The following is a 23,035-nucleotide window of genomic DNA, read 5'->3' as shown; positions in this document are numbered from 1 at the left end:
AAGAAAATATAGAAAGACCGTACAAAGAGAAGTAGTAGAAGGAAGAAAGAAGAAGGAGGGGGGGGGGGATAATTGGCTCGGAAATCCAAGGGACAAATCAAATCTAAAAACTAAAACAGAGTAGTGAATGAAGGTTGGGTTTGGCATCCCATGTTAGATGGGAGGCACATGGAAGTGTGTGCAGAGGCAGCAGCTTTCACTTTTGCAACGTACGTCAACATATATGCCCTAAGAAGCCGATCTGATTTGATCTGATCAGATCCCCCCAAAACTACTAAGAGTGACTGAGATTCCAACTTCTTCTCTTCTGGATGTCCATCACGTTCTCCCACATGTGCTCTCAATCATACACATGCATGCATGGCATCGCATCGCATCGCATGCCCCATGAAATTTTAGATTCCCCAGGCGCCTCTCTCTCTCTCTCTCTCTCTCTCGACCCCACCTAAATGACCCATATTTATTCAGGCTCTGCTAAGCTAGTTTCCTTAACAGCCAAAGATCTATATCAGTGTCATGGAAGTTAAACAAATACTATTATTTACTAGCTGAATTTTAAAAGAAAAAAGAAAAAGCTTATGTGATATGGTAGTTTTTTTCGTAAAGATTTGTATTGGTTTTGACTCACGAGTTGTTTTAAATTTGGGTTATTCAAATTTGTCAATCAAGGGGTTTTTAACTTTTATAATTCAAGTTTGAAGTTAATAATACTTAAGTTTGTGTCATTTCAAGTTATATGTTTAGATATTTTTGAGTTTGAATAATTTTTATTGCTTTTTTTAAGTTTAAATTGTGAGAATTAAAGTTGTTAACCTTTTATAGTCAAATCGAGTTAGATTAAGTTCGTACTTATCTAAATTCAAATAAAAAGTTAGAAGTCGAGAAAAATTTCTTAATTAAGATTATGTTGAAATAGAAATTGAAATACTCAAAATATACTAAAAGTTATTAGGATGAGTGTGAAATAAGGACATTGCATGAGCCATATGTAATTCCCTTTCCTTAACAAGGTAAAAGAACAAATCCTTGTACTCAATTTTCAAAACAGTGTGGCCAATTAAGGGAAGCTTTGGTTGCTTTGGGTGTTTTCTTCATTTGATCTCAATTCTTCCATTTTTGTGGCTGGCTTTGTAGTTTTCTTGGCCCCCCCACTGATAGATGTCCCTTTTTTTTTTTTTAGGTGAGTAGCATCCTAAGATGTCACCTTTTTAGCTGTCCAAAGAAAAACATGGTTATGATATGACCAATTAATAACCCCCCCGCGGTTGGCACTAAAATTTTCGTCACCAACATGCATCATTAGCTTATGTTGTTTTAGTCTTTGATGGATATGCCGAATCTAGGTGGGCATTCCTTGCATCAATATAGTTTTATATATATGATTAAATTTCAATGTGCATGGGTCGAAATAATTATTTTCTTAAACATAAATTATTAGGGCTTAGTCCTTAAGGCATCGCCTACATGACATGATTAAATAAAAATTGTTGACTACCAATTTATGACTCACAAATGCACGTGCATGAATATTAGCATTATCATGTTAATGAAAAATTATAAGTGAATGTGGAATGTCAGCTAGCTACATGATTCTTATGATTGTGCTTATTTAACCCATTAGCTGTGATTTTTTTTTTTATTAATCCCTTTAGGTGTGATTTTTACATAGGATTATGTATTCTGAAAACAAAGATTATACGTAGAATTTATTAGTTATTTCAGTAATAATATTTCATTAAAATGATAACTTTTTTAATTAGGTCAGTATATTGTATAGACATATCCTAGAAATATTCGCCTTTACACTCTCTTCTTCTTCTTATTATTATTATAATTTCCGAAATGACTCATCAAAAGAAAAGTGGAATAAAATAAAATAAATAAAAAAAGAGCTTGGCTTCTAGGGCGTTTTTGTTGTAATTAGCACCACACATTTGCATGGAAATGAAAATGGAAGCTTGCGAGAGGAACCACTACTCAATTTGGTTATGATTGTTTAAATAAAAATCCAGAATTTTATTTTTTATTTTTAAATTAAGTACGTATGTTGTCGTTGGATTCAAATTATAGCTTTAATTTTCGCCCAAATAAATAACTAATTTTTATTTGAATAAAAATAAAATTTATTAACCTTTAATTTTATATTTAAATAAATCATTATTTTTGTTCAAGATAAGTGTTTCTTTAGATACAAAATCAAAAGGTAAAACGTCTTTAAGTAAGTATAATAAAAATGTAAAAGTAGACTTTTAAAAATAATAACAATTAAATGAGGTATTTTTAACCCTTTCTTTAATTCTTTTACTAACACAAGTAGAGCCCACACATACAGTGGTGGGGGGAACACAAAACTTTGTTTGACCCATCATTATCAGGAGTCAATGAAGCAAATTAAATCAAGATTAATAATGCTATATTAATTTAATTAAACTGATTAAGAAGAATTAATAGGTAAGCAATTAGAGCATAGTCTCTAATCAATTTGTTGAGGGTGCGGCGATGAATACGCTAACATATGGCCCCCATACCCTTAAGGTTCATGCTGTGTATCTTAAAAATAAATATTCATGCTGTGACAGTAACATCAGATTTTTTTTAACTTCAATTTTAGTTTTTATACTTTAATTTTGAAATATTAAATTCCTGTACTTCTTATTTAATAATTTTGATCTTTCTGTCCAATTTTATCATTATCATTTTCGACATGAAAATTATAATAAGATAAAATAATTTTTTAGTCCTTAACATTTATATTTTTTATTAATATTGTTCTTCTTGGTTCAAAAAATACATTTTAAAATATTTCTAAAAATTATGAAAATAATAAAATTCTTTAAACATTAAAAATATTTTTTTAAAAATACAAACAATTTATAAATAGTTTTAAAATTAAAAAATACTATTTATTCATTGAATAGTAATAAGGGCTTTTTAAAGTTTTAGCCATTAATTTAATTGATATTAAGGCGATTTTGAGCCAACCTTTTTTTTCTAATTTAATTCAAATAAATTATATATAAAAATATTTTTATTTAAATTTAAATATTAGCATAAAAATAAATTTCAATATAAACTTTAAATTGATTGAAACTAAATCCAAGTATATATTCAAAATACATTACATAAAAACTTCAAATTTTAATTACTTACCTTTTTGAATAAAAATTGTGTACCTATGAATTTGGCAAAATGGGCCTCTTCTTCGGAGATCGGGAGACAACTCCATCTCTTCGGCCACCGAAGGTAAATGAAACTAAAATCATTCAAAGGAAAAGGAATAAGGAGAAGCTTGCTATATAAATGTATTAAATCAAATTTTCACACACAAAAGTAAAAAATTAAAATTTATATAAAAAAATTCATAGGTACTAAATGTACTAAAGAAAGATTTTTTTATTAAATTAGTTTACCAATTAATCGGGTTTTAGTTAGTTGAAAATTACTAAACGCCCATTTTCTTTATCAAGCTATATTACTTGGAAGGTGTGTTTATCTTCTTATATTTTTATAAATAAAAATTTACACATGATGAAATTTGAACTAAAGACATCATGAGTAATAAAACTTCAAATTTTTATTTCAACCAAGTATCATATTTAACGTAAACTTTTAATAAATATATTTGTTTTTTTTTTTACTCACATCATGAATGTACTATAAATTTGTGTCTATACATATTTGTTCCTAACTCATAAATAAAAGTAAAAGAAAAAAAAAAAAAAAGAGATTTATTTTAATAAAAAATAAACAAATGAGTATAGGGAACAATTAACCTACTTATTTGTCTATAATGTTTGGTATATGATGTGAACACTGACTACTAAAATGAAAGAGGAAATTATAAATTTTAGTCGTTTTAGCATCAGAAGGTAGACAAACACATGAAATCTCTTCCAGCTCAGTTTGAAGCAGCCCATTCAACAACCTTTAAAATGTTTTAATTTTTTGCTTTGGGACAAGACACAAAGGTAAATTGTCAAGGTTCAAGACAAGTTACCAGGTCGATTTCCAGTCATCTTGTAATTCTACCTAAGTACCAATATCATGGTGTGTTACAAAGCCCTTTCAAGACAAGAAACCTCAATGTTGGCTATGATCGTTAATCTGATCAACACCAAGATGGAAAGAAATGAAAATATTATACCCAAGTCAATCAATAATCATTTAATTTACGTCGCTTAACGTTTAAAGATAGAATTTGACAAAGTTTGATTTCATCAAGCTTAATATTAATATCACTGAACACTATACAAAGTCACATAAGTTGTGCTCATATAAACTTTACAAGTAACAACATTTTCCTCTTTTCAAATGGTTCACAACTAACATGTTAACTAATAAATCTTATGTAACCGAGTAACAATCACTAACAACTCCAACTGACACAATAGTCAACTTATCTATGGTTGATTAACTCTAACATGCTAATGGAGTTTTGCATTTTTTCTTTCTTTTTTTGTAAAAATACCTTTAAAATTTTTTTAGGTTCAAAGTTGAGGTCTTACTTAGAGGTAGATAGAGGTCTATGCTCGCTTTGGCTCATTCAATTTTCTTAACCTTTTATTGAATAATAAAAAAATATTTTAAAGCTGAAAGAAAATATAATCTTATCTATTTTTTTATCTTTTAAGATAAAATTATTATTTTTCTTGACTCTCAATATGATAAATTTTCCTTTTAGCAACTTTAACATTTATATAATTATAAATAAATATAATGATAAAATTATACTTTAGCCCTCAGAATTTATTATTTAATTTCAATCCCCTTAAACAATATTTTAACTTTTTCCTAGACAAATTTGAATACACACTTATATATACATAAGTTAGTCCTTAATAACTCGTGAAATTTTTTGTCCTATGTGTAATTGATTATTTAGATATATATATTCTTTTAATTTTAGCACTTTAATATTTTTATGATGTTTTAGATTTTAAGATTTTAATCTCACAAATAAAATTTTAGCTCTACCCTTACAATAGGTAAACTTTTTTAAAGGGTTTAACTGAAATTGTTTTGAAGGAAAACGACTGCCTATTGAGCCCAAATATTTTTCATTTTTAAAGACTGTAAACTAATAAAAGCCCATGATACAAATGGATAACCCACTTTCCACCACGTATGAATTTTGATATATCATAAAAGATTTTTGCTCCACTTTCGGCCCATTCTCCATTGGGATTGAGACTTGGTGACCAAATTTTAATTTCTCTAATGCTTTTTCTTTTGACGAAATTTCTCTAATGTTTTAGTAGTACTTATTTTTCAATATTTTTGTTATACAAAACACGGAAATTTTAATTAAAAATAGAAAAATATTTTTTATTTTTAAAACTTTTAAAATTTTCTAAAATTGATTTTAGTATTTTTCTTTTTTTTTAAAGATTTTTGAATTTTTATTTTTATTTTCAAAATTATTTTAGAATTAAGACTAAATTGATAGAATTTGTAAAGTTGATGGTTAAATTTATTAATTTTTAAAATTAGAACTAAATTAATAAAATTTATAAATATTTGAGGGTTATATTCATTATTATGTCAATAAAACTGTCCCGTCGTCTCAATTACGATAGTGTTAGTGACTAAATCACAAAATTTTGAAGTTGAATGACTAAAAAAAGATTACGCTAATAGTTGAGTTACAACCGGTGTAATTTAACCGAAGAAAAGCCTAGGCGTCGGTTCTCTGTTGACCGCCATCGGCCCTCCCCTTCCCTCTCCCCCTTGAATTGTCTTTCACAGTTCCTCTGCTTCTTCCCATCTTCTCCTTTTTCTTTTCATCCTCTGTTATGTTTTAAGGGATGGCGCCAGCTTCTACAATGGTTGTGGGTGGACTGTGGGAAGAGACTGTACGCCTCCTTTTGGCTGTGGAACGTGGATGGTTGTCAGTCTCTGGTGATCCAGCTTTCTCGTTATTGCTTGTTTTCCCACCGTAATTACCCGCTTGCAATGTGTTGAGGTCTCGCCTTTGGAGTTGAGGTGAGGTGGGTCGTTTTCTCGTTGCAATATTGTTGATCTTTTTACGGTCATTGGGGGCGTACTTGGCTTGCTTACCCTTTTCTACATCACTTCCTTTGTTTCCCTCTCCGAGCTTCAGCTTAAACGCTTAAAAAAGCCCATTACCATCTACAATTAATCATTCCACTACTCTCTATTCTAACCCGCAAAATACAAGGAATCACTTGTCTGCATTATGCTGCTTACTATGGCCAAGTTGATTGCCTTTTACCTCTCCTTTCAGCACCCCCATTGACTTAACTATGCCATTATTCTCTCGTAAAAGATTAAAACGTCTCTGTATTTGGTGACTCTCCCCTCTGGGGCCCAAAACATTCAAATGGCAAGAAACTTTTCCATTCAACAATATTTCTGAATGGTGTTTAAACCACAATGGCGGTGTTTTTCAAAGGAGACAAAGTAGAAGTATGCAGCAAGGAAGAAGTATTCTTACTTCGAAGCTAAGGTCTTATCCCCGTTGAATAACAATACTCTTTGAAGAAGAAGAAGATCAGAGTCGGCCTCTGGTTGAGATAGTTTCAGCCGACGAGGTCCGACCAGTGACACCGCCGGTAACCATCACAAAAGCTACTCAGATTTTCCGTTATCTGGACAGGGTTGATGCTAGTGGGTGGGGAAGATCACTGGGAAACAGGGGTTGAAATATTGGGTTTATTTTGAAACTACGGGAGATGAGATTGCTTACCCTGTTTCTCAGTTCAATTGAGAAATCATCTTAAATGACGCAGTGGCCACTGGATTCCTTCCAAGAACACCATCTTTTGATATTCATCGCTGTTTCTTCATGGACTTTGGGTTTTTTCTTTTATTATTATTATTTCGATGAATATATCTACACAATTGATGGAACAGTGCAGTAATATTTTGCCTAGGTTCTCTCATGTCTATTTGACTGATGTTTTTTTTAATGATATCTTTTGATTTATTTTATCTTCAGAATATATTCTCTTTCCACTTCGATACTGATCAAACTATTATCCACCATTAATATTTCTTAATTAAAACCATTTTACCATGAAATAAATAAAAGTAAAGAATAAATCTTTTAATTGAAAGAAAGCTTCTTAGAACAATTGTTAAATTCTATCTATATTCTTGATTTGGGATTATTTATCTTGTGTTTTCTTTTTCCAATTATTTATACCTTTTTGGAAATAATTAATATAATTTCTAAATTCTCAGTATAATTTTTTGGCCACAAAATAATTTATTGTAAAAGGTACAAGGTTGTGTAGAAATCAAATTGAACACAAAACTTAAACGCAAACTTTTTATCAACCAAGTAAAGTTTAGTCAATAAATTTGTAATTTACATTTAAAATTTGAAATACACCCATCAAATGTATGAAAAATATACAACTTTACTTTATAAAAAGTTTAAGCCCTTCATTTAGTGGCGTAAATTTCACTCCAACTTAAGTTTAAATAAGAATAAGTTACTATATTTGGAATAAATGAAATCAGTAGAAGCATGCACATGAACATTGATAAGGTTTTTTTTTTGTTAAATTTTTACTTTAATTTTGGTAGCTTAGAATTTTATTCTTGTAAATAGCACGGTTTTAGAGCTAATTTTTAAATTTAAATTTGTTTAGGTCAACTTTATTTTTGAACTAACGCATATCAAATATTTACGTAATTAAAATGAATATAAATAGAGAGAGAACTGTATTTATAATTGAGTTATTCTAGATCTAATAGTATAAATCGAATTAAATTAATAATTGACATTAATTCCATTAATAAGAGATTTAAATTTTATATATATTTATCTTTTACAATTTAAAATAATTATCTTAATAAAAATACAATTTATTAGGATATTTATAATTTAACCGAGATTCAAATAAATAAACCGAGTAATCTTATCGTATTGATTGCCTTAATCACGGGCTCTTTTGTGCGGGCTGTAACACATCAACATACCATCTCAGCTTTTGTTAAAATTTGTTTTTCCAAACTTTTCCTTCCGAGCTGTAATTAACAGACAGAAAACACCAAAAAGTAAAAGGTTGAAGTATATGTTGATACCAAGGAGGGTAACAATGAAGAATACAAGTCAAAAGAAGAAAAGCTAATTTGTCTCATCCCCCCCCCCAAAACTTTATTTCCTGAATTAACCATCCGAATCATTAACCCCCCACATATCTCTTTTTTACTCAATTGATTCCATGTTTTCACACAAGTTGATTATAGACCCTCTTAAAATTTCGATTAATCAAAAGTTTAATCGGGTGAAAATAGATATTCCAGAGTTTCAATAGATTAAAATATTGACATTTTATTTGGTTGTTAAAATAATAAAATTTAAAATGTCCATTATTAGTATTTAATTTTAGTTCAAGCATTTTTTCCTATTTTACCCAAAGACTTGTTTTGAACATGATTTTAATTAAAAATAGAAAAGTTTAGAACTTAAATCTAGTTCTTTTACATATTTTAAATTTAATTTATGCACGTTTAATCCTTTAATTTAATAATTAAAGTTTAATTGATAATATTGTCTAAAGAATTCTATTAAATTAGATTATATGATATTTCTAAAATGAAAAAAAAAAGTCTCGTAAACAATATTACATGCAAGAGCGAAATAAAAAAATTATTTAAAGGGAGCAAGATAATATTATAAAAATTGGAAGGACTAAAACTAAAAATTTTTATTAAAAAAGTTTAACTTAACTTATTAATTTTAGAGAGACCAAAAATGCATTTATCCCGTTTAATGGAAGGCCGGAAAGGATTGTTTTAAATTTTGGGATGGTCTCAAAAGGAATCCTCCCACTTTAATAGAGAGATTAAATTCTAATTGTATAAATAAAAGGAGGACTGATATAATAATTAGACCTAACACTTGTTCTATTGATTTTCACCGTATTTCTATTGTACTGTCTCACATTCAACGATTGGAGTGCTCTCTCTCTCTCTCTCTTTTAAGTCTGATTTTATTTGACTTGAAGCATGAAAGTAGAAATATTAAAATAGAAGATTCAATTAAAAGCATAAAAAAGAAAAGGAGCATATTCTCATAGCTTTCGGTCATGGAGGGGAATTAAACTGTTTGAGAAATTGACAGCAATAAGATTAAAAATTTTAAGACAAGATAATGTTCCATGTTAAAGTTAAAATTCTAATTCCCAGCAAAGCAAAGGCCAAGGAACAAATACATGAAGAGAATCTTAAAGTGTCCGAAATGCATTTTGGCAATGGCCTGAAATCTCGGACCAAACTACGAGGCATCACCTCCATAGTGTCTGTCTAGTTAAGTGGTAGTACATATAGATTAGATTAGATTACATTAGATTAAATAAAAGCCCATTTCACTTTCACAATCTCTCCTTTGCCACTATCACCATCAGCATCCACTTCACCACCACCTACTGGTGGCGCGTGAGGTAGACTCCGCTGGGTCTGTGGCAGTTCTCCATTCGTTTATAATAACAGATAAGGTGGACAGAAGGTGATGGGTCAAAAGCTTAGCTGCTTGGAAAACCATGAGAATGATTTGCTCAGTGCTGTTCAGACAGGTGACTTGGACATGGTTAAGGCAATGGTTGAAGCAGACCCAGTTACCTTAAAAAGCACCACTCGATATGGGAAGTTGTCTATACTTCATGTGGCAGCTATCCATGGCCAGATCGAGGTGGGTTCTTTTTTTTGTTTGTTTGTTTCTTAATCGATTTTGGGATTTTATTTCGGGGGACAATGTTGATGGTTTCTTTCTGGGATTCTTTTGTTTTGGTGTCTGGTTTTGATCATTGCTGCAGATTCTTTCGTTTCTTTTAGATCGGCATCCAAATTCAGACATCTTGAATCGTCACAGACAGGTACTTGTTTTCAGAAAGGAATTCTTCTTTCTTTCCCTTGCATGTTTCTGATTGGCTGGCTTTATTTCTATCCCATTGATCTGTTGTGCTTGTGATGGGTTTAGACCCCATTGATGTTGGCTGCAATGCATGGGAAGACCGACTGTGTGAAAAGGCTTATCCAGAGTGGATCATATGTATGTCATGTTTTTCCTTTTTATCCTGCTACACTGTACTATTTTGTGTTTGCTTAGAAACTGATCAGTGTGATGTTTATGAAAAATTAATCAGGTATTGATGTTTGATTCACTTCAAGGAAGGACTTGCTTGCATTATGCTGCCTACTATGGCCATTTTGATTGCCTTCAAGCTCTTCTTTCTGCTGCTCACAGCAGCCCCCTTGCAGATTCTTGGTCTCTTTCTCTTTACCCTTTAAAAAGAAGTGGCCAAATTCATGAACTTAAACTTTGTGTTGCTGTCTGATTGAATTGAATGGCATTGTGAATTTGTAGGGGCTTTGCGAGATTTGTTAATATAAGAGATGAGAACGGTGCTACGCCTCTGCATTTGGCAGCTCGTGAAGGATGGTCTGATTGTGCTCATGCACTCTTAGATAATGGGGCTCTTGTTTGTGCTTCAACTGGTGGAAATGGGTAATTTATCTTTGATTATTTGTGTGTTTTGATCCTTTTTAGTTGTGAAATCTGGATTGATTTTAGGTCACTTTGCAGCTACCCTGGGAGCACACCTCTTCATTTTGCCGCACGCGGGGGTTCTATTGAGTGTATCCGGGAATTACTTGCTTGGGGAGCTGATAGGCTTCAACCGGATTCATATGGGTAAGCATATATGGAAAAGGGAAGACGAACTTCAATTATTACTTTCTTACAGTTCAAAATCCATGGTGTTCCGAATCAAAATTTTTGCATTATTTTCATCTGCTAGGCTAAAATGACTATATAAGTGTTCTGTTTATCGACTTTGTCACATTGAGTATAGCTTTCGTGGTTGAATGCTCAATTTGATTTTAGTGAAAAGCATCTTGCATTCAGCTTGACATTCAAACTACAAGTTAAGATACACTCTATATCCTAAAACTTATAGGAAATTCGATATTTCTTTTTCGTTTTTTCTGTTTTCTATTTCATGGTGAAATCATTTCTTCTCTGATTATGACTTCTATAGGAACTATATACTATTGAACTTCCTTCAACACAATAGCCGTTAATTTGTTTATTCTATACTGTCATTGAAAGCCTTGATTCTAATGTATTTGCAGGAGAATACCATATTTGATTGCTTTGAAGCACAAACACGATGCATGTGCAGCTTTGTTGAACCCTGCATCTGCAGAACCTCTTGTTTGGCCATTGCCTTTAAGGTTCATAAGCGAGCTTAATCCAGAAGCAAAAGAGCTCTTGGAGAAGGCCTTAATGGAGGCTAACAGAGAGAGGGAGAGAGCCATTTTGAAGGATACAGTCCATGAACTTCCATCTGCTTCACAGCACGAGGTCGAAGCTGACGATACTGCCTCCGAGGTAACAATGTGTACAGCTTATTTTTCTTTTACGCAGCTCTATGCAAAGATTACATGTAAGATGTTAATAGTCTATTATAAAATGAATGTAGCTGTTAATTCACCGATGAAAGTTGTGTTAAACAGGCAAGCGACGTGGATGTATGCTGCATATGCTTTGACCGGCTATGCACAATAGAAATTAGACAATGTGGTCACCGGATGTGTGCTCATTGCATTTTAGCTCTATGCTGCCACAAGAAGCCCAACCCACTGACAGCATCTCCTTTAGTCCTAGTTTGCCCCTTCTGCCGTAGGGGAATCACCCAACTAGTTGTCGCCAAAATCGACAACAACGAATCAGAAGCAGATGCTAGTCCTTTAAGGCTGAGTAGTGGAATGATGACCAACATCGATACAGGAGCAGAATTCAGTCCCTCTAAGCCAATTAAATCTAGGAAGTCTAATTTCAGTGAAGGAAGCAGCAGTTTCAAAGGTTTGTCGGCCATCAGCTCGTTCGGGAAAATGGGTAGTCCTGGAAAAGTGCCTGCTGAATGTAGTGAAGAAACTGAGAAGTTCTGACAGGCAACAGTCAAGGAGAGTATAATTGGTATGCTCTTTGAACTCCATTCTTCTATATCCGGCTTATATCATTGATTATAATGAGCTATGAGATCGGGGACAGACCCTAAATACTCTTGCGGTCTGCTTTTTGGAATGAAGAAGCAGTGGACTACATTTTCCTTTTTCTGAAAGAAATATATATAATATATAATGGGGGTCAAATTTTCACTGGATGCTCGTAATTATAACTCATATTAACTTTAAACTGTTAAGGCGAGCAGGTTTTACTGTAATGCATTTTGCTTTACTGCCCCTTATTAGATCATATTCTTATATATTAACTTTGTGACTAACCATCCAACCAAGCTAGGCTAGATTTGATCTATGTTAACTATATGCAGGGGGAATTTTGTTAAAATTATAAGCTTAACGGGTTTAAAATTATTAACTTTTACGAGGGTCAAAATACAATTTCTCCATTTATCCAAAGGCCAAGGTTCTTGCTTTTTCCTTTGGATTCGACCGACTATATGTCCCGTGATTGTCGGTACTGTACTTTATGTTTATTTACTTTTGAAGTTTTGTGTAAAATACGAGTACCCCTATGAAAATACTCATTTACCCTAAAAAAAAAAATCAATGTGGGATTCTCCTTGAGATTTATTCACTAAGTAATTTATTTTATCATTTCCTCAGAATAATGAAAATTCATTTACTTTAAAATTATACATTGGAATAATATAAAACTAAATTCTAGTTAAACTATATTTGCCTCAAGTGAAGTTAAGTATTTTAAGATTATATTCAATTCAATTATATATCAACACGAAGTGTTTTTATTTAAAAGTAATTAGTTATCATTTTTTAAATGTTTTAATGAAAAATAAATTGGTTAAAATTCAAAAGCAAAGAAATAAAGAAAAATGATTTCATATCAAACTCACTATCTATATAAAAATAAGTTTAAACTTAGCATGTATTTGCATTAAAAGTTATTCAATAAAGGAGGGGAAAAAAGGAAAATTAAATTTATCTCCATTTGTGCAAAAAAAAAAAAAAAAGAAAAAAAAAAGCAAGTTGTCTAATAGAACTCCTCCTGTCTTAGCGTAGTTAATACATCAAGGAAGTTTTACCCAGAATAAAAGAACAAAAAAATGGATTCATGAAGGTTTAATTAGTAAATCACTCTCACTCTGGATTCCTTTAGATAATGAAGATCTGATTTTAAGTTATGTTTCGGAAGAGTTTTACCAACGTGGGATAGACTCAACAAAAGTGAAGTAAGTGTTTATGATTCAACCAGGGGTGTATAATTTATAGACTTCGCAACAATGATTCGAATAATTAGGTAGTTTTTTCAACTTCAAGATGCCTTTTAAGGGGATCCAATTCAAATTTCAAGAAATTTATTTTCTTCCAATAAGCGAATTCGGAAAAATTTAAGGAATAACAACTATGAAAGTGAGGGCTTTTGTTCGTAAAATTTGTGAAAACTGTCGCCTAATCCATAGGAGGGGACAGATTATCATAATTTGTTGATCATTCATGGCATTATTTTAAAAATTAACTTACAAAATATTAATTAAAAATATAATATGTTTGATATATGCTTATATTAAAATATAATGCAATTTATAATTGAACTTAATTTAATTTAACTATGTTAAAATAATTTTATAACTAATTATATTTTTATTTAATTTAAAATTCTTGAATAGAACAAAATAGGAACAACAATAAGTAATTACAAGTAAATTTATCTGTTTATTTAAAATTCATTAGTAATAAATAAACTTTTGAGAGTAATTGTATCCTTCACTGAGAGGATCATGCATTTTTAAAAGGTAAGTGAATTTTACAGCAATAATTAATGAAATAAATGGATGAAAATTTAAACCAATGATTCTTTTGAATTATTATATGTCTATTTTATGGTTTATATTTAAGATTTGAGGTTATCATTCTTAATATTATTTTTAAAGTTCGAACTTGTATTCTTCCATTAGAAATGTAATGTATTCTTATCATTGCATTCAACCACTTGTTAATTATACAAAATTATTAACTTTAAGATTCATATTTACATATAAATATATTTATACTTATGTAATTGAAGTATGTTTATATGTTTATATAATACAAGTTTTATTAAAAAACTATAAATTTAAATATAAAATGTTTGGAAAATATAGATAAATGGAAAACATATCAATATCAAAACAACAATAATACATCCATACTTACATTCTTAAATGTTGAGTATAATGTGTGCTGGGTCCTAGCCCAAAGTTAGGAGTTCAGGATTTGTGTAAAAGCCGAGTTATTGGCCCTTATAAGGGCCTTCACGCTTTTGTTTTTTTTTGGGGGGGTGAATGGGTAACTAATTTTGAATCAGAAGCAATTCCATTTGCGTAAGTTCTATGTTGTTTTCACAAAGAAATCGGTTTTTAAGCTTTGCTCTTTAATTATTATTTTTTGGGGGGCGAAGGGATGTCTCCGGCGGTGATTTTTGTGATAGTCGGAAATTAACTGCAACATGGAGCGGGATAAAATGAATGGCTATATTTGTCGCTGAAATTGGCTTGCACCAGGACGATACTCCCCAATTCCTAGCAGATCCTGCAAATATATTAACAACTATCTAAAATCTAACCACAAAGCACATGACGATCAAATGAATCAGAATAATGGAGTTGCAGTGCAAATAATTATTTGATGGATACAAAAGAACTTATCCAGTAAGCTGTAGGAAATGAAAAACAAAAGGTTAAAATGTGCAGCGAGTGCTTCTACTTTCCCAATATTTAAAATTTAGTTCAAGCTCTTTTGTTTATTTCAAGTTTATTGTAATAATATATTTTTTGTGATATGGCTATTTAGTAAGTTCTTTTTTTTTTTAATTAAAATATTACACCAACAAACTTAATGAAAAAAATTTAGCCATGATAACATACAATATATATTTAAACCATGAAGAAATGGATTAAATTTTAAATATATATTTAAACCAAAACAAAGCTAGTAGTAGCTGTGGTTTCTTGAGATTGAAAAATGGCTACAGCAAAAGCAAGGAAGGCTATTGAGTATTGACAGAGAAACATAGGGTTTTTTTTACTTGAAACTAAGATTGTAAATGAGATACCTCTGCTTACAAATTATTCAAGTTTGACTACAAAAATTAAGAAATTTATTCCATCAAGCAATCCTGAATTCAAGTATATTTGGTTCATAGAGCTTGCAAGCTTAACCAAACTTTCTATTTATAAATATAATTTTGATATTAAACTATCATTTTACCCCAAATAAATTGTATATGGCACGAGTCCTAACTCAAGTTTGAATATATATATAAATCAGCTTAATCGAGCTGAGGTTGATAATGCTTTTCTTTTAGTTTACATCGAATCTCGGGCTTAGACAATTTTAATCAATTGAACTTGTGCCAAGTTTCGAACTATGAATTTCAAATCCAGCTCGAATTATTTACAGCTTACTTTGAAACCATTCATTGACCAAGCAACATTGTTTCTGATCATTGATTGCTGGAGCAAAACACTAGCTTATGGTACATTTCTCAGCTAGGCCTCCTCAATGATCATTAAAATGTAAAAACCCCACCATTTACCTTAAATTCCATGGGAGTAACAACTAATCTACAAAAAGCTTGCATTTTGCATTAAGAGGCATTAAAATCATGAAGATAGAATTCAAACTCAGACTAAATACGTGAACTTCACATGAATTTGAGCAAAACTCATATTTCCAGTTAAACAAACGACTATTCCAACTTTGAAGCAACATTGAAATAGTCTGAGATTAAGATTAACTTAAAGCCTATGAAAGAAACAAGCAAATGTGAGAGTAAAGGAAAGAAACACCTACCTGACATGCTTTGTTCTTAGCTCTGGTTTCTGCTGTACTAGGGATATCATGGTTTGGTTTTAGAAATCTCTTCTCCCTCCGCTCACACGAGCCCCACCCATCAGAGAATCTCCCACCTCTGCCAACATGATCAGACAAAATAGAAATGGAAAACAAAGTAACCACTAACCATCAAAGAAGTACCTTTAATTTTTCAAGAGTTTAAAGGAACATACTGCATATAAGCCCGAACCACGAATTCAGCACGCTGAACATTGCGGTTTTCATCGAATTCAATGTTCTTGTCTTTGATTTCGTAGGAGAGGTTGAAGTAAAACGATATTTTCCTCCAACCTACAAAACTTGAAGCTCACATTTTAAATTTTACCACATAAATGTCAAATATGAAAGAGCTGAGAAGCGAATCAGAGTTAATTTACCTGATTTTTTAATGAAAGGGTTTCCTGATATCATCGTATAATCAGATTTCTCCAAAATCTGTTCATTTAATGGGACATCATTCTTATGAAATGTAACGTAAAAAAATTTTAATACGTTGAAGATAAGTTTCTATTAAAATAAAAGGTTAAATTACCGCCATGGCTGCATTCTGATACTGCTTAAACAGTGCAACCGAAGGAAACATCCCGGACAAGCTATGCCTCATTCCTTCCTTCTCCTCGCTCCTTACGCTACTCCCCGGCGACACCTCGGATCCATTAACGTCAACTCTTCCGAAACCCGGAGACAAATACATCTCCGGCGACCGCTCCGGCAAAGAGGTTATTGGTGTCCTCTGTACTATAGCAACCGGGCTTGTCTCGCTGACCTCGGAAGCGCAAGACCTCGCGATTTTGTACGGTCGGTGATAGTCTTCCCCAGAGTTAGTAAACCGGCGGCAATTCGAGCTAGGAGGGGAATAAAATTGATGGTTAGGGTTCTGAAACTTTTGGTTAGGAAATTTCCGGGGGGGCGAGGGGTCCGAAACGGGGGTGGGCGGGGATTGATGGCTGTGGTATTTGATCGCCAAGGGTTTGCGGTGCTTGGAGGAGGAGTGGGAGGCGGCGGCGGAGTCGATAACAGCCCATAATGCGGCGTCGTCTAGGTCCTTGTCATCGATGGTGCAGGTAACCGGTGAAGTGATAGAGTTCATTTTTGTTCTTTTTGTTACTATCTTTAAAGGGAAGATCTAACTGGATTTCCAGATAATGCAGTGAGGAGTGTCGGGCTTAAGCAGCGGGAGAAATGGATCTGATTTTGAATTCAAATCCCAACAAGTAAATTAAACGGCGGCGTATTGGAAGCTCCGGGAAGCAGCTTCCCCCGCACGGAACTTTTCTGGGCCGACTAGTTTGAGAAACGGGCTGGATGTGATTGAGGTGTCAGTTAAAATGGGCCAAGGTGACTGATAAGTAAAAATTAGTCTTATTGACACTCTTTAGGCCCGAACTTTACCTGTTTTCATATTTTGACCATATTTAAGGTTGTGGTTGCCCAAACAGCTTCAAATTTATATTTTCGTAAAATATGCTTTATCACTACATTTTAATCGATTATTTTGACAAATTTTTAATGTATTACATTTTAGAACTTTTATTTATTTATATTTTTAATAAATTTTGGAATATTTAATAATTAATAATTATTCTATAATTTGTATATTTTAATAATCATTTATAATTTTTACATCTTGTTAATAATATTTATAATATTAATGAGTTTAGAAAAAATGAGTTTTCATATTCAAATAAACTTGGACATTAAATTGCCTATATTTATATTTATTTTGGACTTAATTTTTTTATATTTTTTAGAATTTAAAAAAGTAAATATATGTGAACGTAGCACGGGTGAAATTTTTTAATGATTTAATTATTTTTTATTGTTTTAGTGAGAGTTTATTTTTTTATATTTTCCATGTCCATTTTATTCTATAAATTAGAGTTCAAAACCAGCCCTCTTAACAAAATTGTTTTTAAAGTTTAAAATTACATTCTTTTAACTAAACAAAGTATTTTTTACTTAAGCTAAAAAGAAGTGAAATTGTTAAAACACTGAGCAATTTCTTCTGCATGATTATTCATTAGGATTGTACAACGAAATGAATGTATGAACAAAATTTTGTTACATTTGATTAGCTATAGATATTAATATACAAAACAGTCTTATAAGAAAAAAATAAAACCTCTTTTGCAGCTTAATTTGATTGCTTGGGGCTAAACTTTGTCGTTGTGTAATCAATCAATGTTTAGATGAGGTTAATTTTACGTGGCAACCCAAAATTTTGGTAGATCTTGATTTCACCATCTAGTGTGGCTGTAACGATTACTAGGCCCCAAGCCGTTGTTTCCGTAGGAGTGTTTCCAGCTCCACCGCCTACAACATCGAACCATGACCAAATGGATGGTGCTGCTGCTGCTGCTGCTGCTGCAGACGGCACCGAACCTGATTCCTCGCTTTTTGTGGAGCCAGAGTTGGCATTAGAAGACGAATCCCCAGTTTTTATTGAGGAAGAAGAGTTGAGGTTGCTAGCTGATGAATCGGCTGGCAAATCGTCTTTGCTTGATGACGAAGATCTCGACATCGAAGACGATGACTCGGGGATCCCAGGATCAACAGCAGAAGCTTGTGCTGGATCTTCTTCCGAAGGACTAGTAGTTTTCTCTGTGTTGTTCTTCTTAGGAAGTGGTGGCAAGCCTTTCTTGTTCGGTTGAGCGTCGTCTTCATTGCTTGGTGATTCACCGGGTTGGGTTCGTTTCGAGTTTTTCTTTGACATCGATGGAGTCTCGCCTTTTATAGTCCCAGGCCACGGGATTGCTACCGAAACAGCTTTACACGGGAACTGCTCGTAACCTCGAGCAGGGACTGCAGTTCTTTTCGCTGTGCCCGTGTTTCGAGGCTCGTCATACCTCCAAACGAATACTTGGGAATCTTCACTTGCAGTTAACACATATTTTCCGTCTTGAGTAAAAGATGCCGCAATTTGACTGCTGGTGTTTCGGAACCCTGAAAAATACCAACATATGCAGACGTTGGGAACGAAAACGAAAAACGAATAACAAAATTTAAGTCTTGTTGAGATCGGTACCGCTGCATCTATAAATGACTTCTGATCCTTCCATGATCCGGATTCGAGAATCCGCGGAAGTAACGAGTACTTGAGAAGGATTAGTTGGACAATACTGTTTGATCAAATTATGTGGGTTTATAAGTGATTTAACTTCGAAAATATGGAAATGAATGAATGGCAACGTAATTGGCAAGGTTACCTGGAAACCAGTGATCTTTTTAGCATTAGCCTTGCTTTTTTGAAGAAAAATCTGTTCTAGCTGATTTAGTTTGCATTCTAGTTCATCGGAGATAACAAGAATATTATAAAAAAGGGGAAAAAAGTCGATGGTAAAATTTGAACCAAAAAGAGTGAACTATATATACCTTCAGTACTGTACAGTCGACAATTGCCTTTATGTGAACCAATGAAGGCACTCTTCAATAATGAAAAACATATGTACACAATTTAGAAAGAGTTAGAGGTTGGATAATTTCAAGATATAAATGTTGTTTTCATATGAATAGTTTGAATGAATTACAAGACCTGGCCATCAGGGGAGTAGCAGGCGGCAGTAACCATTTCGTTGAGATCAGTCCAATCAACAACTCTCCTCTCTGGTACGTTCCAAATTCGAACTTTCGCATCCAGCGATCCACTTATGAAATGATTGTCGTCAGAAGGGTTGAAGTGTATGCAAGTTACTGCAAACCAACACCGGAACCCAAAGCTCTGAGATTATAGTTTTATACAACAACATGAACTAGTTTAGCATTTTAAGTTGAAATGGAATGGTAATCATACCATAGTCACTATGAGCAAACACCTTTATACAACTCTTGCTTTCCAGGTCCCATAGCCTTACAGTTTTGTCCATTGAAGATGAAAGTAGTTGCTGAAAAATTCATAAAAATCAATTTACACCTTTAAACATCTCCATGATTTTATCTTCATTTAAAGACATTTTTAAGCTGGGGTTATTGTTTTTTTTTTTTTTTTTATGATCAACTCAGGTTAGATTAAGTTAATGTGGTGGAGATTTTGAGAAGAAAACCTGAGATTTGGACCAGGACAAGTCCAAAACATCTTCGGTATGGCCATTGAGAGAATAGATTGGTCTGTCAGAGAGCGAAAACACAACTTCAGGCTTACGGACATAATCAGGAACCTTTCCTTTCCTTTTATCGGCATCTAGATCCATAGAGCCTGCGAGGGATGGATGAAGTGGTGAACTCCCTGGTGTTACTAAACTCCCTTCATTGTTGGACAACACCTCACATTCTTGTACTTCCCACACATGAATTACCGTATCCTCACCGGCACTGGCTAAATACCTTGCATCCGTGCTAAACTTGATGATCCAAATGGATCCCTCATGAGCTTGAATTTCTTGACATAAATTTAAAGCACTCAATTCCTTGTATGATTTCCCTGTTTGTCTAACTTTCACCCATTGGTTATTTCCATTCTTGTTGGCATTATTCTTTTGTTCCAGGGCTAACACTACCTCCCTCTCCTTCTCCCCTCTTAATGCCATGGAATTAGCCACCCCTTTAATGCTCTTCAACATGGCTGCACCTTTACTCATGCTCATCTTCAAACTCTTGGAAATATACGAGTTGGACTTGTTATCATTTGCTCGACGCATTAGCTCTTTCACCACTGGCGAATACCCCACACATTTGTCGAATTCCTCCATCGTTAGCTTCTTCCCCGTTTGAAGATCACTCAGCTTGTTCCACTTCCCGTCTTGATCATACTCGTTCACGATGAACTCTTTCCCCGTATCTAAATTCTTAATCAAGAAAAATGATTCGAACCCACGTTTAGAGAATATCGAGGTTAAAGGCCCGCTTTGCTTGCTTGTCTGGTTACCCTTCGAAGCCTTAATGTTTCCCGGACGTAGGTGTGCTTTTGCTTGTGGGGTTGATATCATAGAATACGTTCTCGCCAGGCGTTGCTTTGACACCGTACCCAACATATCTAGTTTCCTTTGCTTCTCGATCGAACGTGACTCAATCTCGCCTTCGGACCGGGATCGTACCAGCAAGAAAGAAACCGGCAAGTGAGATTGCAATTCCTGTTCCGAAGATTCTTCACTGGATTTTTGGGGTTCCTTTGTAGGAGCACTGCTCTTAGTAGCTACCGGAACTTCGGGTTTTGCCGAAGTGGTAGTAGGAGTAGGAGTAGGAGTAGGAGTAGGAGTAGGAGCACGAGTAGGAGCAGGAGCAGGAGCAGGAGCAGGAGCAGGTGCAGGTGCAGGAGCAGGAGCACGAGCACGAGCAGGAGCCGGAGTCGAAGCCGGATGGAAAGCAACCTTGTTGGTAATGGCACGTTTAAGACTGAGGAGTTGTTTGTTAGAATTTAAGCCCATGCCTTGAAAAAGCTTTTGCCTCCGTGCCTTAATGGACCCTGGAGACGTCATCCACATATTGTAGTCGGGAGCCACTGGGGTTGCGGTGGCGGCGACGGTTCGAAACTCCGTTGTGACCGGCGGCACCGTGGAAGCGAAAGAAACGTGACAGTCATCGAAATCTTCGTTCTCGTCATCAGAACCTTCCGACTCATGACCTGTATCGCTAGGGTCGAAGAACTCATCATCGTCGTCTCGTAGGCCATCCCAATTCATGGTCATGGTTTTCTTGCGATCCATTCTTCGAGCATTCATTTTGACACATTTACTAAACACACACAAAACAATAGGCAAAGAAAGAAAGAAAGAAAAAGAAGAAAAAAAAAAAGGCTTTCAGGTTTGGTTCCAATGACGTTTGTTTCTTTGGGGTTTGCTTTGAAAGGGTATTGGAGGGAATGGGAAGGAAAGAGAAACGAAGGATGGAAGAGAGGAAAACAAGGGAAGATTACTGTTTTAAGGAGTGAAGGAAAAAGAGGAGAAACGGTCAAATAGGAGCCATTACATTATTTTGACATCTTAATAAGGCGGGAGGAGCCATTGGCGAATTTGCTACCCTCACTTTCATGGTTAATGTTTTTCTTTGGCTTAAGGTAAAAATCCCCCATTTTTCTTTTTAATAATTATGCTCAATTAAAGTCTCAAAATGGATTAAAAATATTATTTTACCTTCAATTGTTAAAATTAACGGTCTATAATTTTGTTCAAATTAAAATATATGGCAAAAAATAAAATAATAAATAATAAAAGTTTAAAAATAATTGAATATTAGTAAAAATATTAAAAATATTAAAATTAAAAATATATAAAAAATTGTAAAATTTTATAAAATTATAAAAAAATTATGAAATGCATAAAAGAAAAGTTATTTAATCATTAACTTTAACCGTTGACCGTTAAAATTAACGCCCCAAATTTTTTAGTTAAAGCCATTACGCATCTTAACACAACGTGACATGTGGTGAAAAATGATAACAAATAAAAACTAATAAAAATTATAGAAAAATTATAAAATTCTTTTTTGGTGCTATAATTTTATTACTTATTATGAATTTTACATTTCTTTACATTTTTATAATTTTCTTATGACTTTATAAAATTTTATAATTTTTTCTATATTTCTATATATTTTATAATTTTTACAATTTTATAATTTTTTCTAATTTTAATAATTTTAAATATTTTTATTAATATTTAATATTTTTATAATTTTTATTGATTTTTAATTTTATAATCTTTTGCCACATGTCATGACATGGTTACGACGTGGTGGCTTAAACGGAAAAAATTAGGGACGATTAGCTTCAACGGTCATTGTCAAATGACCTTTTGATACATTTTAATAAATTGAATGAAAAAAAACCAATGGCCTAATTGCTTTGTTTAAAAAGTTTAAAATATTTTTGATGTATTTTGAAAATTTAAGTACCCAATTAAATAAAAAATAAGGATTTAATTATTAATTTTAAATAAAATTAAAAACTTTTACAACTTTAAACCCTTTTCCTTTTAAATTACAAATCAGCTCCAATCTCTAATAGTGGTCAACAACACGAAATTATGTGTTTCATGAAGTATAAATTAAAAGTCAAATCAATTGGAGAAAATAATATGCTAATTTTGGATTAAATTTAGGTTTAAATTGGATAAAGTTTGTATATTTTCTTAAATTTAAAATTTATTCTCTATATTGAGTGGTTATTTTTTATTTAAAAAGTATTGGCCTCTCTTTTAATTTTGTCATTAAAAATGTTATAAAATGGTAAAATAATTCTTTTAACTCTCATGATTTACAATTTTTGTCAATTTAA

General features: G+C 32.8%; 3 protein-coding genes across 3 annotated transcripts; 1 reads left to right on the top strand and 2 right to left on the bottom strand.

Annotated features, from left to right (window-relative positions):
* The first annotated feature begins 8,999 nt into the window (after positions 1-8,999).
* Positions 9,000-12,245, top strand: LOC108454383 (putative E3 ubiquitin-protein ligase XBAT31). Its single transcript, XM_017752827.2, has 8 exons — positions 9,000-9,661; positions 9,786-9,845; positions 9,950-10,021; positions 10,116-10,237; positions 10,337-10,477; positions 10,556-10,663; positions 11,104-11,362; positions 11,488-12,245. The coding sequence occupies exons 1-8, from the start codon at positions 9,482-9,484 to the stop codon at positions 11,920-11,922; spliced, it is 1,377 nt and encodes a 458-aa protein (XP_017608316.1). The 5' UTR covers positions 9,000-9,481; the 3' UTR covers positions 11,923-12,245.
* A 1,779-nt stretch (positions 12,246-14,024) lies between these two features.
* LOC108456539 (uncharacterized) lies at positions 14,025-17,157 on the bottom strand. Its single transcript, XM_017755089.2, has 5 exons — positions 16,361-17,157; positions 16,206-16,263; positions 16,002-16,119; positions 15,787-15,904; positions 14,025-14,523 (listed from the first exon to the last, which is right to left on the bottom strand). Exons 1-5 carry the CDS (start codon positions 16,916-16,918, stop codon positions 14,464-14,466), a joined length of 912 nt encoding a protein of 303 aa, XP_017610578.1. The 5' UTR covers positions 16,919-17,157; the 3' UTR covers positions 14,025-14,463.
* A 648-nt stretch (positions 17,158-17,805) lies between these two features.
* LOC108455529 (uncharacterized) lies at positions 17,806-21,824 on the bottom strand. The gene is made up of 7 exons (XM_053018920.1): positions 19,869-21,824; positions 19,619-19,709; positions 19,361-19,518; positions 19,201-19,252; positions 19,035-19,111; positions 18,854-18,947; positions 17,806-18,771 (listed from the first exon to the last, which is right to left on the bottom strand). Exons 1-7 carry the CDS (start codon positions 21,480-21,482, stop codon positions 18,014-18,016), a joined length of 2,844 nt encoding a protein of 947 aa, XP_052874880.1. The 5' UTR covers positions 21,483-21,824; the 3' UTR covers positions 17,806-18,013.
* Positions 21,825-23,035: the final 1,211 nt, after the last annotated feature.

Source organism: Gossypium arboreum, chromosome 9 (genome assembly GCF_025698485.1).
Source record: "Gossypium arboreum isolate Shixiya-1 chromosome 9, ASM2569848v2, whole genome shotgun sequence".
Lineage (NCBI taxonomy): Eukaryota > Viridiplantae > Streptophyta > Magnoliopsida > Malvales > Malvaceae > Gossypium > Gossypium arboreum.
Note: the sequence above shows the minus strand (reverse complement) of the source record. Positions and strands in the feature narration are given on the sequence as shown.

Bases quoted from the DNA above. Each gene is read 5' to 3' on its own strand.
- LOC108454383 (XM_017752827.2), top strand. From the start codon at position 9,482: ATGGGTCAAAAGCTTAGCTGCTTGGAAAACCATGAGAATGATTTGCTC. The intron at 10,478-10,555 runs GTAATTTATCTT...GTCACTTTGCAG, and splicing joins GCTTCAACTGGTGGAAATGG to CTACCCTGGGAGCACACCTC. The intron at 11,363-11,487 runs GTAACAATGTGT...TGTGTTAAACAG, and splicing joins CTGACGATACTGCCTCCGAG to GCAAGCGACGTGGATGTATG.
- LOC108456539 (XM_017755089.2), bottom strand. From the start codon at position 16,918: ATGAACTCTATCACTTCACCGGTTACCTGCACCATCGATGACAAGGAC. The intron at 16,264-16,360 runs GTAATTTAACCT...TTAAATGAACAG, and splicing joins ATCAGAATGCAGCCATGGCG to ATTTTGGAGAAATCTGATTA. The intron at 15,905-16,001 runs GTATGTTCCTTT...TCATGTTGGCAG, and splicing joins GTGGTTCGGGCTTATATGCA to AGGTGGGAGATTCTCTGATG.
- LOC108455529 (XM_053018920.1), bottom strand. From the start codon at position 21,482: ATGAATGCTCGAAGAATGGATCGCAAGAAAACCATGACCATGAATTGG. The intron at 19,112-19,200 runs GTATATATAGTT...CCGATGAACTAG, and splicing joins TCGACTGTACAGTACTGAAG to AATGCAAACTAAATCAGCTA. The intron at 18,772-18,853 runs GTACCGATCTCA...GGTATTTTTCAG, and splicing joins AGTCATTTATAGATGCAGCG to GGTTCCGAAACACCAGCAGT.